This window comes from Manihot esculenta, chromosome 18 (assembly GCF_001659605.2).
Source record: "Manihot esculenta cultivar AM560-2 chromosome 18, M.esculenta_v8, whole genome shotgun sequence".
Taxonomy (NCBI): Eukaryota; Viridiplantae; Streptophyta; class Magnoliopsida; order Malpighiales; family Euphorbiaceae; genus Manihot; species Manihot esculenta.
The window spans coordinates 2,934,764-2,948,656 of NC_035178.2; the positions used below are offsets into that span (position 1 = coordinate 2,934,764).

General features: G+C 32.2%; 2 protein-coding genes across 5 annotated transcripts; one reads left to right on the forward strand and one right to left on the reverse strand.

Annotated features, from left to right (window-relative positions):
• Positions 1-4,738: 4,738 nt before the first annotated feature.
• Positions 4,739-9,601, forward strand: LOC110606685 (nucleobase-ascorbate transporter 3). 3 transcript variants are annotated; one of them, XM_043953299.1, is made up of 15 exons: positions 4,739-4,866; positions 5,226-5,414; positions 5,942-6,039; positions 6,136-6,312; positions 6,500-6,600; positions 6,746-6,821; positions 6,907-6,963; positions 7,043-7,227; positions 7,317-7,413; positions 7,552-7,638; positions 7,721-7,779; positions 8,455-8,546; positions 8,639-8,716; positions 8,827-8,987; positions 9,141-9,601. In XM_043953299.1, the coding sequence occupies exons 2-15, from the start codon at positions 5,258-5,260 to the stop codon at positions 9,357-9,359; spliced, it is 1,644 nt and encodes a 547-aa protein (XP_043809234.1). In that variant the 5' UTR covers positions 4,739-4,866; positions 5,226-5,257; the 3' UTR covers positions 9,360-9,601. The 3 variants fall into 3 exon arrangements, with proteins under 3 accessions (XP_043809234.1, XP_021601299.1, XP_021601300.1); XM_021745607.2 differs by lacking the exon at positions 4,739-4,866 and adding an exon at positions 4,891-5,039; XM_021745608.2 differs by lacking the exon at positions 4,739-4,866 and having other exon boundaries at positions 4,891-5,414.
• A 929-nt stretch (positions 9,602-10,530) lies between these two features.
• On the reverse strand, positions 10,531-13,186 carry LOC110605766 (protein OSB1, mitochondrial). 2 transcript variants are annotated; one of them, XM_021744398.2, is made up of 4 exons: positions 12,681-13,186; positions 12,447-12,585; positions 11,891-12,074; positions 10,531-11,234 (listed from the first exon to the last, which is right to left on the reverse strand). In XM_021744398.2, the coding sequence occupies exons 1-4, from the start codon at positions 13,025-13,027 to the stop codon at positions 10,729-10,731; spliced, it is 1,176 nt and encodes a 391-aa protein (XP_021600090.2). In that variant the 5' UTR covers positions 13,028-13,186; the 3' UTR covers positions 10,531-10,728. The 2 variants fall into 2 exon arrangements, with proteins under 2 accessions (XP_021600090.2, XP_021600089.2); XM_021744397.2 differs by having other exon boundaries at positions 10,531-11,258.
• Positions 13,187-13,893: the final 707 nt, after the last annotated feature.

The window sequence follows — 13,893 nt, forward strand, 5'->3', positions numbered from 1 at the left end:
TAAAATAACAGTTTAATAACAATTTAAATTTATTAAAAAAAATTAATTTTTATCATATATAATAATAATTTTAATAAAAAATTTATTTTATATTTAATAAAATTATAATTTTAATCATATTTTTTATCTAATTTTAAAAAATAAATAAACAACTATTTTATACTCAACTACGAAGGCAGATGTAATAGATCCCAAACCATTGTTATTAACTTATGGTTATAATTAAAATATATAAAATAATAATTTATAACTATTGCTTAGACCTTTATTTATAGTAGTGAGTGGAGTTTGAATAAGTATTTAACTATCAAAATTATAAAATTTATTACATTGAAGTAGGATAAATATCTAAAATTAATGTTTGATGAATTTTGTATTATAAAAAAGAAAAATTAAAGAATTCATTAGAAGGTATAAATACCAAAAATAGAAAAAAAAAACTATAGAATGTAGAGAACAATATACATAAATCTGTAAAGCGTATTGCTCAGATCTCTGAAATATTTAGAATAAAAGAAGTACGTAGAAACCAAACCTGAAATTGTTTTAAATTACTAATTGGTAGTTTAATATATAAAATTAAATTTAAATATATATAATTAGCAAAATCGTGCTTAAGTGACGTCTAAGACATTCAAAATTCTCTTAATAATAACAAAATTATTGCCCCTAAAGTCCAACATGCATGTGTATTGTTTTCTATAAGCTCCTTCTCCTCCTCAAGAACATGTTATGATGCATGGTTTGCCACTTCTAGTTTCAACGAGAAAGTCTTGATAATTTCATGTGGAGGAGTTGATGTCATGTCCTCCCAATATTTTCACTTTTAATAATATTTTCCTTTTCGTTTACTTCACATCTATTGGTCCATTTCTTTTTTCCTGTTGCTACACTGTGAAATAAAATAAGTTGAACTTATGAGACGTAGGACTATAAATTGGTAAAAATTGCAGGTAGGTCTAAGGCTAGCTGTCAATTAAAATATTTATTTTCTTTCTTAATTATTTTATAAACTTTGGTTTGAAATTCATGTATGTGAAATATAAATTAGAGGAATTCATTAATTGGTAGGGATCGGCTGAGGATGGACGAAAAATTAACAATGGTAACAATGACGTTGGATATAGACTATAAAGCAGCCGCCGAAAATATAAAAAATGAATATTATAATTATTTTTTTTTAAAAAAAAAAGATTGATTATGCATGCAAAAGACTAAAAGAAGGAGGGTTTTAGCAAAGTCATAAAAGCTAGAAGACGTGGAAAAGATTAAAGAATTATAAATTTATTGGTTAAAGTGCTTGTCAATAGCTTGATGAAATCCAAGATGTAGGTCACAGGAAAGAGACTTGATAAAAATTTATAAACTTTCAGAAACATGGAATTCAACGTGCAGGGCATTGAAAATTAAGGACCTCAAACGTTGGCATGAAAAATTGGAGGAAAAGAAAAGAAAAATAAGAGGAGGAAATTAAGTTGGCAGTTTGTTGTTGTTGGGTTATAATAAACATATATATATAAAGGTTGTTAGATGCTTTCTTCCTTCTAAATGGTTATCTGTGTGCTTCAGATTGTAGATCATATTTTGTATAAAAGATTTTCATAGTTAATTTGCAGTTAAAAGGAAAAAAAAAAAAAGGGAAAATCATTGCAGAAGCCCAACATGTTAGAAATACAGATGTAGTGCTAAGACCCCAAATAAGAAAAATACAATCCAAAGCCCAAATCCAGTCCAGAGAAAAAACAAGCCCAAGACCTTGTAGCTGATCATGCATTCTTGTTACTGGAATGAAATGGTGTTGTTCATTGGCAAAGTGATTGATCCTCACTGGGCAATTAAGCCTCAGTACTGGAGAGGTAGATTGAAAAAAAATAAGATAAGGTTACACTGTTAATTAATTTATTGTTTTTTGCTTAATGCATGCACCCATTTCGGGAAAACCCAAAAAGTTTCTGATTTTTGTAATTGTCCAGAATTACAAGACTCTGAGGCACATGGAATTACTATTTTCGTCACCTTTTCAAAATTATATTGTTAATTCTGTTATTCGACACACTAAAACACAACTAAAAAAAATAAGAAATTGAAGATAAAACTACACACGTCAACTATTGTAAACTCCATCACCAAGGGTAAAAGAGTTCAACCGCTGTCGTATGACTCAAAACCTACGATTAAACAAAAAAGGAGGAGAATAAATATTAAAGAAAGAGAAACTTTTTCTCAATTCCTTATTCATTAATTTAAAATATTTTCTTTTAAGTTTCAAAGGGAAAGTTAAAGAAACTAATCAATTCAAAATACTCTTTTTAAAAAATTTGTCCAAATAATATGATTAAAATTTTCTTTTTTTCTCTTTTTTTTCATATTTTCTTGCACAATTAAACATTTTTTTTTGTTAAACACAATTAAAATTTACTTGAAGAGGAAGTGGTGCAGGGGTGTATCTTGGCCCCCTTCCTCTCCTCTCCTCTCAAAATGGGCGGTGGCGCAGTGCCAGCTCCTCCGTTTTGAATCGAAATTATAGTTCAGATCACATGTGATCTGCAAATATAAAATACAATAAGTTGAAACTTTGAGCATATATAATCTTTAAAAAATGATTTAAAAATATTTATTTATACTGCAAAAAATTAATTTATAGCACTTGTCCCAACGCACCGCATGGGGTTCCTCTTTTTCACATGCCTGGCTCGAAATTTTATATCTTTTCTTTCCAGGGGTAAGGTCTTTATCTCCTTCATAAACCCCCAGTAGCAGTCGTGTCAATTGCCAAACGCCACATGTATCCCTATTTTCACTTCAAAAATGAAGATCAGCAGTCACCTCCACGGAGGAAAAAAGAACAGGAAACCCTCAGCTTACCATCCTTTGACTATTAAATCACCTGATCTTACCATACACACAGTTAACAAGATTTCTCGCCTGATGCATCATTACAGCAACTAGCAAAGATTCTTACTACGTAAGGCTAAAAAATAATTTTCCATGCACTATTTTTTTTTTTTTGGATAGGTTAAAGAAAAGGTGAGTTCTAGCAGTGTTTTGGATAGGGTGCCGACTATTATCTGTCCGTCCTCCCTTTATTCAAAAGATAATCATCTTATCAATTATGTGTAATTTGTTTTTAAGTGGGGACTAATCGTATGAGATTAAGGTGTTTGAATTTAGGCCTCTTTGGTTATCAGAAAGTGAGATTGCCACTTGCCAGCTTTTTCTATGAGAATATATATTGGCCACATCTTTAAGAAACAACCAAAAATAGAACGGTGTATGAATGTGAACAAAACATGGGTGAGGGGTCCTTTCATAGAAAAAGCTGGTCCGAGGGCTTTCACTTATAAAAGAAAAAAAGCTTAGGTCATTTCATTCAGTACAATCATGGAGCATATATGAAGCAACTATAATTTGGTCATGGTAAAGCAAGTTTTTCTTTTCTTTCTTATTTTTTTTTTTTTTCTATATCATCAATGTTAAATTCAATGCATTAAATTTCAAAGTGCTAAAAAGTCATGTTCAAAAAGTTGTCAGTTACATAAACCACATGGAAATTTTGCTTTTGGACCATTGTTTTCAAGTTGAATTGGTGTTGGTCTTGTTAGAACAAGAGAAAATTAGAATAAAAATATGGCTAATTTTTAATTTCCCATTAATTAATTTCACTCCATTCATCAAATCCTCTCAAATGCTTAAATATTAAAGAAAATCGAAGCCCACAGTCTCTAGTTTCTTGAAAAAAGAAAAAGAGAAAATTTTATATGCAGTTACATAATGTTTATTCAAAAATAAAGTTATATGAAATACAAATAAACTTTAAATAAAATTTATTTAAAATGAATTTTATTATTTAATATAACATAATTTAAAATATAGAATTTAATTAAATTTGACATAATTTATTTTTTTCATTTTTTTAAACTATTTATAAGAGTAAAATAAAAAAAAATTACTCTATTAAAATATTTTATATTCAATAAATTTATAATGATTAATAAAAATATAAATTTATTAAAAATATATCAATAAATTTAAAATAAATTTTGAAGATTTACATAATAAAATAAATAGTGTTGCTAGTAAGAAAAAATAAGTTTAAATATTATCAAATTAAAAAAATAAAAAAAATTATATAATTATCTATATATAATAAAAAAATTATTTTTATAATTTTAATGGGAAAATTATTTAAAAATAGCATTTTAGTTCAAAAGGTATTATTATGTAAGTTTTATAAAATTTATTTTAAATTTCATCAAATTTAATAAAAATTAATTTTAATTATAATAAATTCTATGAAATTAAATTTCTAATATTGAATTCTAATTTTTATTATTCAAACTAAACACGCGGAAATGACATTTAATTAAATTTTATAAAAATTAATAAGTACGACTAATTGGGTTTTGCCCTCTCTCGTGAAGACGCTGAAGAAATGATGATTTGGTCGTCATGGCATGGGAATGGAAATGAAGGGGACGTAACCAATTCTCGAGTCCTGACAAGGATAAGGCTAAAGAGTCGTTAAAAGCAATGGTAATGTCAAAAACAAAGGGCAATAATGAATATCAAGCTCCATATTTCTCACAAATATACAAAATCAATAGAAAATATATATATTAAAATTTTATTAGAAGATTTTAGATGCTGATGTTTAAATAAATTTATATTTTTTTAGTGAGTTAAGTGCATATTATCGGACAATGCGAGTAAAGAGCAAAAGCTTGATTTATTATTTTTTTTTAATAATCCAAGAAAGCTTGTTAAATTAACAAGTGCGAGATTGCGAGTTCCAGGAAAGAACTCGAGGCCCACGCGTTGTTCTGCCCATTCGTTACCCAAAGGCCGAAGCGTTCATGTTTATGTAAAGTTAAGTTATGCTTCTCGGTACACGACAACCTTAACTCAATCCAAAAACTCCATTCTATCTTCTACTTGTGCTGCTATTATTTTTAATTTCTCTCTGTTTCTGAATATTATTTATTGATGATTAAGGAATGATCTCTAACCCATTAATCTAATTTCCCTTTTCTCTCTTTCTGGTAATTTATTCCTTTTCCTTTACTGGAACTTCTCTATAGAGACTTTCCTCCTCCCTTCTTTCTTTTCTTACTCCATCGATTTCTTTATTGTTTCTGTCGGTGGTTTACTTCTAGCTTTTCAGCGTATATAGAGAAGTGTAGACAAGAGAGAGTTTTTGGAGTTTTATAGTTTATCTTTTTAAGCAGGGGAGGTATAGAGTAACTAAGAGACGATAAAGATGGGAGAGACAACCAACAACTACCAGCCACCTCCACCTCAAGCGGCTGCCCCACCACCTCCACCTCCATCTCTTGCCGTTTCAAGGGGTCCTACTTGGACTCCGGCCGAGCAACTCCAGCAGCTCCAGTACTGCATCCATTCCAATCCTTCTTGGCGTTAGTATCTCTTTTTCCTCTGTCACTGTCTTTTTGCTTCTCTGGTGATTCCTTTTTGTAGTTTATTACTTTAATAAATCAATAAATAATATATATTTCTTCACCTTTTGAATCCTCTACAGAAATTTGGAGGATAGAATAAAACTAATTCTGGTTTGTGCATGTCTTGGGCTTTATGATCATGGGATTGAGGCTTGGAGATTGATCTTGAATTGTATCATATATGCTTTATGTATCTTCTTTCTTTAAACTGGATTCTCATTCTGTTTTGGATTTTGAAAAGTCGGTGCTTTTTTCTGCCATTGGTGTATGTAGATACCATAGCTGATTCCATAGTATTCTATAGAGGAGCAAATCCGCATCAATGGTAGTCTGATAAAACTTTTATTAATGTACTTTTTGTTGACATTTCCCAGCTAAACTCAAAAAGCGCCACTTTTAAAACTTTAAAAGATTCTGATCTCGATTGTTTGCTATGCTTTATGTTCATCTGCAACTAATCCCAGTTGAGCTATTGAATTTTGCAGCCGAGACAGCTTTTCTGGCATTTCAACACTATATTGTGATGCTTGGAACTATAGTTTTAATTGCCAGTAATCTTGTGCCGCGAATGGGTGGGGACCATGTAGGTTTTATCCACCATCAGAATATTTTTCAGCTACTTACATATTGATGGACCACAGAATATTTGTTTATCTGAATTTGGTATTGCTATGAACAGGGTGATAAGGCCCGTGTGATTCAAACATTACTCTTCATGGCTGGGATTAATACTCTGATTCAAACATTCATTGGAACAAGGCTTCCCACTGTGATGAGTGCATCAGTTGCATTCACCTTACCTGTGTTGTCGATCATCAAGGATTTGGCCGATGAAACCTTTGCAGATGAGCATGATGTATGAAGTCCTAAACATAGATTTATTTGAAACTGGAACCAAAAAAAAAAAAAAAAATCATTGCTGCATTATTTGCAAGTTGTGGAAAATCACAACCAGCTTCCCTTTTTTGGTTTCTACTAACATTTCCTTGATGTTGTTGATTATTCTCCAAATCTCTTGATCACATTGATATGGGTGGTTGCAGAGATTTACTCACACTATGAGAACTATTCAAGGATCGTTAATTGTTTCTTCCTTTGTCAACATTATCCTCGGGTTTAGTTTTGCGTGGGGAAACTTGACAAGGTAAGTTGCTTTCAGATTGACTTCATTCTAATTCTTTTGGTACTGAATCTCTGAGATCAGATCTAGGCTAGAAAATCAGCATGTTTCATTTTCTTTAAAAAAAATGAGATCCTAAAATCATCTCCTTTTTCTTTAACCTTCCCAGGTTCTTTAGCCCAATTTCTATAGTACCAATGGTTTGCGTGGTGGGTCTTGGCCTGTTCATGAGGGGCTTCCCACTGGTAATTTCTTGTTGACAAGATTATAATGCTTTATGCTATTGAAAATTAATAACAAGAACCACAAATAATCCTGTGCATTACTCAGCTTGCTAACTGTGTGGAGATTGGTCTGCCTATGCTTATTCTACTAGTTATTTGTCAGGTAATTCTTCTGAAATGTCAAAGTTAACCATGAAAATTCTACTCTATGTGATTGTAATAGAACCTTGTGTTTGCTGTAGTATTTGAAGTATCTCCATCCAAGGGGCCACCCTATACTTGAAAGGTTTGGCTTGCTTTTCTGTGTTGGAATTGTCTGGGCTTTTGCTGCTATCCTCACTGTTTCTGGCGCCTATAACAATGTTGGACAACAAACTAAAACGAGTTGTCGCACAGATGGATCCTTTCTTATATCATCTGCTCCATGGTATCATTTGGATGATCTCTCTGTTGGATTAATTTATTCATTTTGTGTTATTTAGTTTATTGTAGTAATACAATTTTTCCTGTCTTAAGGGTTCGAGTCCCATACCCTTTTCAGTGGGGTGCTCCTATATTTAGAGCAAGCCATGTCTTTGGGATGATGGGGGCAGCACTTGTTTCATCTGCAGAGGTTCAATTGCCATGCTAGCAAATTTTTAATGTTTTATCAATTTGAAATTTTTACTGCTGTCATTTATTATTCAAATTAACACGGAAATTTGCTCTTCAAATTTTTATTTCCTAACCAACTTATGAACTTCTGATGTAGTCCACTGGAACATATTTTGCCGCAGCAAGGCTTGCAGGTGCTACACACCCTCCAGCACATATTCTCACCAGAAGTATTGGTCTGCAGGTTAAGTTTCTGTACTATGCACTCACTTTCCTTCATAAAACATTGTCACTTAGATATATGATTGTGTAGTTTTACAATTCAGGGTGTTGGGATGCTGCTTGAAGGAATCTTTGGTGCTGCTGTTGGCAACACTGCATCTGTGTAAGTTTGGCCCATTAGATACAACAATGTCACATATCCTGCAACTGCATGTTTGCTTTAGGCAACTATTTCCAATTTTCCATTGCATCACAGATACATTATCTGGTCTAGCAGAGAAAGCTGATCTCATCCTGGATAATGAGCCTCCAGGGAAGAGCTTAACATTGTATAGCCCATTCATGCATTGTCCCTTTCTTTTGGATTTGTCTTTGTCTTGAGTTTTAGCATTTTAAATGGACCAAGCAAGGTTGTCAGAAATGGAGTCACCCCCTATTTGTTTATTGTGAAATTTTCTTATAGGAAACAAATACTGAAACTGAAAGGGAAGTTTGGTTTCACATGCTTGCATGTGCACCTTGATAATGACACAGCCACTTTTAAGTAGCATAATTATTTTTTTATAGATATCTTACTAGGCAAACTGAACCTTCAATTTGCTATGCTTTTTCTTCATTCTTATTTTGATTTTGGGCTACCTTTCTGGCAAATCTCTTTAGAATTAGCTCGTCTGTTTGATTGCTGCAGAAAGACATGAGTTATTAAATTTGAAAAGAAGTTTGATTTTGAGTTCTGTGATGAATATGTCACTTAAAAGTAGTAGTAGTAATAATAATAATAATAATAAATAAATTGATGATAAATTGTATATAAATTTGTGTGCTGATGGTATTGCAGTGAAAATGTTGGCCTTCTTGGACTTACACACATTGGGAGCCGAAGAGTGGTGCAGATATCAACTGCTTTCATGATCTTCTTCTCCATATTTGGTTTGTTTCTGTGCATTCTTCATAAATTCCTTAAAATTTTTACCTGGGTTTGTAATTTTATGGGCTTTGACCCATTACCTCTTATCTTCCAGGGAAGTTTGGTGCCTTGTTTGCATCTATTCCTCTCCCAATATTTGCTGCTATATATTGTGTTTTATTTGGCATAGTTGGTGAGTGATTCTGTCATCATTTTGGATATTTTAATTCGTTCCTAATAATGTTATATAAATATAATTATGCACTTCTTAATGAGAATTTTCTTCTGTTTTCCTTCCTTCAGCTGCTATTGGGATTTCCTTCATACAGTTCTCTAACAATAACTCCATGAGAAACCATTACATCCTGGGCTTGTCATTGTTCCTTGGGATATCAATACCTCAATATTTTGTCAGCAACACCACCATGGAAGGGCATGGACCAGTTAGAACAGATGGTGGATGGGTGAGTTGCAATTTTATAAAAAATAAAACATAACACTTCTCTTTGGACTATCATTTGATTCATTTTTGCTGTTCATCCACTAGAATCTTGTTCCTATTGAGATCCTTTTATGTTGGTTGATCTGATGTTCATCTTCTGTGAATGTATATGCAGTTCAATGACATATTGAACACAATTTTCTCGTCGCCTCCAGCCGTAGCAATGATCACCGGAACGTTGCTGGATAACACACTTGATGCGAGGCATACGATCAATGACAGAGGAATTCCATGGTGGAAACCTTTCCAGCATCGCAAAGGGGATGTTCGAACTGAGGAGTTTTACAGTCTTCCTCTCCGGATAAACGAGTGGTTGCCCTCTAGATTTCTCTGAAAACAAAAACACTTTCACCTAGTTGTATAGTAGGCATACGAGTACCAAATTTCATGTTTATATGCATGATGAGGCATCAACATTCAAGCAGGTCTTAAATCTTAAGAAGACAAAAACTGTAACTATTGGGGAATGTTTTTCTTTTTGCCTTTTTTTTTAATATTGTAGTTGCAGTTGTTCCTTTCGTAGTTTGCAGTTTATCAGTTTATAAGAGAGTGAAAATAGAAAGCTCTTTCATTTTCTTTCTTTCTTTTTTTCTGGGAATAAAGAAATAAAAAAGGGAAAGTCAAATTAACCCATTTCAGAAATTAGATTCACAAGACTAAACCGTGAGAAATTCCCCAATAATTTAATCAACTTTGCTTGTATAACTTAATTTATTATTAATTTTTGTTTCAGGGAAAAAAAAATTAAGTTTTGCATTAGAGAATTTTTATGATACCATATGTCAGTTTGCATCATGACTAAATAATTTCGTCGCATTGGAGCTTGGACCCTCCTCTTTAGAGCGTATCCCTTCAATTATTTTCTTGATTTAGAGTTTAATTACTTCACGACTCAAATGTCATGATTAAAGCTTGATAGGTACAATACAACTAGAGGGTATGATTCCTTTAAAGGGAAAAAAAAAAATCAAAGATTTATAGATATCTTAATCGATTTTTTTTAACTGTAAAAAGTAACAAGGTCTCAAATCTAAAGATTTTAATTTATTATATAATTTATTAATTATTATTTTTGGTTTATTATATATCATATCTATTGTTTCATTCGCTTTTAACTAGAATTTGGGAATCTCTAATTACAAATTTAACTAAGCAGTTGCTCGTTGAAGCTTTCTTTCAGCTACAGTTGTTAAAATTTGTTTTTTTGAAAAATTAAAATTAATTATTTGGTTTCTATAAATTACAAAGTCAATGATTGTATTCCCAACATTCCAAGTTTATTAATTATCATCTTTCTTTTTATTAAATTACTTGCAAGTGTGTATATTTTAACGAAAATGAAAATCCACGCCTAGTTTCCTTTTTCAACTAAGACTCAAAGTCTTAGCATAAAAGCCGAAGGGGAGATCATAAAGAACGACATGGAAGGACAACTCGCATCTCGAAATGATACAACTGAGTATTCACATTCCATAACACTTGGCTTGGCTGTTGGCTCCATTACATTCTGTTAATAAACAATCTCATTTTAGTTCAATATCAGTACTTAATATACATCAGTTTCAGATTACAATTATCAGCCACCAATGAGATTTTAAAGCATTGATTTCAGTCAATATGTACAAACGAGCAGAAGCCAGAGATGAGGAAATGCAGAAAGTGTAACTATGTTGTGTTATAACTCCATTCATTTTAAAGATTCTCTAGATCAGTTCCTCACCGTCAAACTTCCATTTAAAGACATTTTCCCCTTGGCCTTGTTTTGCCATATTGGAATCATGAAACTGGAGCTGCCTTTTGACCCATGGGGGATCATCCTCACTCATCCAAAGAGCTTCACCGGAGAACTTGTGCTTAAAATCTGGTGACCGTGAGTTTTTCTTATTTTGCCTATTGTCCCTCCATTCATGTGGGTTTCTGAAAAAGACATGCCATAAGTGGTGCTGGCTTTTCCTTCCAATGCCAGATTCACATCCACCTTGTGCACGCCTTTGTTTTGCAATTTCCAAGTCAAGCAATTGCAGTTGTCTTTTGACCCATGGGGGATCATCCGGCCTCAGCCAAAGATTTTCACCAGTATTCTTGTGCTTAAAATCTGGTGAAGATGAATTTTGTTTATTTTTCCTCTTATCCCACCATTCATATGGCTTGCAAAAGAACAATTGCCACAAGTACAGATGGTTTGCGCAATTTCCCAAGCCACTTTCACCTGAATCCGTTGCAAGAGACATAGCTAGAGATAAGGATGGAAGAAAAGAAAATGTTAAGGATAAAGGAAATAAAGGATACATTAGCCTATGTCACTAATAATGTAATAGAAACATTCCCAATAAAACAGCAAGCTTGATTCCTATAGGTTCAAGTTGGGAAATTTGGCCTTGTCCTAACATACCTAGCTCTCGTTGGGAGGAGGTTTTTTAAAGAAGTTGTACGAAATTGAGAAGGTTTTCTTTTTAAAATCTCTAAATACCTTTGAAAACTTTCCATTTCTCCCAAAAAAAATTATAAAGATTTAAAAACCATGAAAAACCTTATTTTAGAAAATCTTACTTTACCATAAATGTACCAACGCTCAAATTAAGCATTCCTGCCAGGAAAGCTTTTGAGCTGAATACTTCTTTCTCATATGCAAAGAAGCAGTGAAGCCCAGAAAATGGCTAATTACTAGGATAAGTCTTCTCATTACTTTGTCAGTAAAACACATCTTATACTGTCAATCCACTCCATCTAAAGTTATGTCCTATTAAGTTGAATTGCAAATTGTTTCTAATTTGAAACCTCATATTAACTACATCAGGAGTAAGGCAAAAGGCAGATTGACATTTGCATTAAAATATACTTCAATAAATAGTTAAAAGCTGATACCTCTCACTGATTGTGATTCCTTTGTTCTTTCGATGGGCTTTGATTGTGATTCCACAGACTTCTGGCAGGGCTTTGATTGTGATTCCACAGACTTCTGGCAGGCCTTTGATTGCAGTTCCTCGGGGTTTTGGGAAATTGGGCCTTGATCACACGGTGCAACATAGTACAAATCTTTTACAATTATCTACAGAGAACACACGAAATCATCAAATTTTCTGGAGTCCTAGATATAATTATGCAGATAGAGAAAGTGAGCAAATGTGTTCGATGTGCATCTATGCTCGCCCTCTTAAATGATTAAGGGTACAAATAACCCCCAACTTCTACAGCATCCTGTAAACCCAACCTTCCCGACATGGTGACAAAATTTTGATTCTGTGCATAAAACATAAATTGTTGGTCATTTTAAGAATATCAAGCTTCAGTTGAATGGCACGTTCATTCAAACCATCGAAACATAATAGAGCAATATAAAGAAAACATATGAATTGAAAAGAAACGTACCAAAATTACATGACTAGAGATGAAGGGAAATAAACAAATTGCCAATATGCACCTTGTAAAATGATATGAGGTTTCCATTCCCATCGGCCTTCTTGTAAGACCCTAAACGTCCCGAAACATACACAGTATCGTTTTTCTTCAGATGTTGATTTCCCACTTTTGCCATATCATCCCGCATCTCCACTTGCATTCTGTTCATAAATTCTAAAATCTTAGTTCACCGATATATGGAAATCCCAAAAGAATCAATACAAAAAAGAAACGGCAGGCTTCAGTGGTCGCTAACCTAAACGTACAATTTGAACGACCAGGGTATCCCACATGGATAAAGGTATAAGCCCCAAAATCGTCGCCTTTTGTCTTGTAAATCTCCAGGGGCCCACCAACGCGTCCAATAAAGCTGACAGAATTCTCCAGCTGAGGTTGCCACCTTATGGTGGTCGGCCGCTGGTGCTGGAGAGCATGTCGATAAACAGAGCTGCCTCCTTCTTCCGCTTCAACGTCGTCTTCATCGGTAGAGGAACTGAGTGATCTAGGGATTGCAGACGAATACGAGGAGAAGGAAGCGAGTCTTTGAAGTGAAAATAGAGTAGCGTTCCTAATTAGGAATTGGAAAGGACACGCCTTCTTCATGCATTCCAAGTGTAATTACAGATGAGAAATGACATACATGGTTTGGTAATTGAGAAATCGTCCGGCTACGAGTTTTTTCTGGCGGTATTTGAAGGGTGGCGCGTCGCCGGGTTTGTAAATTCTGACAATCTGCTTAATTGCAACATAAACTAGCAAAATTAGAAGGAAACAGAAAAAGGATTAGGGTTTAAGGTTTAAAGGCTTTCAGGCCCAGTTTTTTCCAAGCGTAGTAGGCCTGGGCCTATTTAATGAATACACAGCATTTTTATAGAATTTTCCTGTTATATAAATGTTAAGTAGAAGTACGTTTAATAGGTTTGATTTAAATTAAATTAAATTAAATAAATTAAAATTAAAATTAAAATATTTATTAAAATTAAATTAAATTATATAAAAAATTGATGTAAATAAAATTAATCTAATTTAATAGTATTGATTAATTTTTTTTTATATTTTATTTTAAGTATTAAATAATTTAATTAAAGTATTTTAAACTTGTTTAAAGTTTAATCTATATATTATTAAAAAATATAATATTAATAAGTATTCAGTTTTGATTTTTTCCAATCAAATTAAAATAATTAAATTTTTAAAAATTAAAATTAAAACTAATCAAATAAAATATAAAATTAAACTGAATTTTTAAATTAATTTAATTTAATTAATTATTTTAATCTAAATCAAATATTAGTCTCCTAAATATTAGATAATATTTTTATAATTAGAAAAAAAATTATTGAGTTTCGATAGTGTATAAAAACTCATTAAATATTTTTATTTTTTATAAATATATTAACAACTTTTCTAAAATTTTAAATAAATTATTAACTACTAATTTTATTTATTAAAAATTAGACAAAAAAATA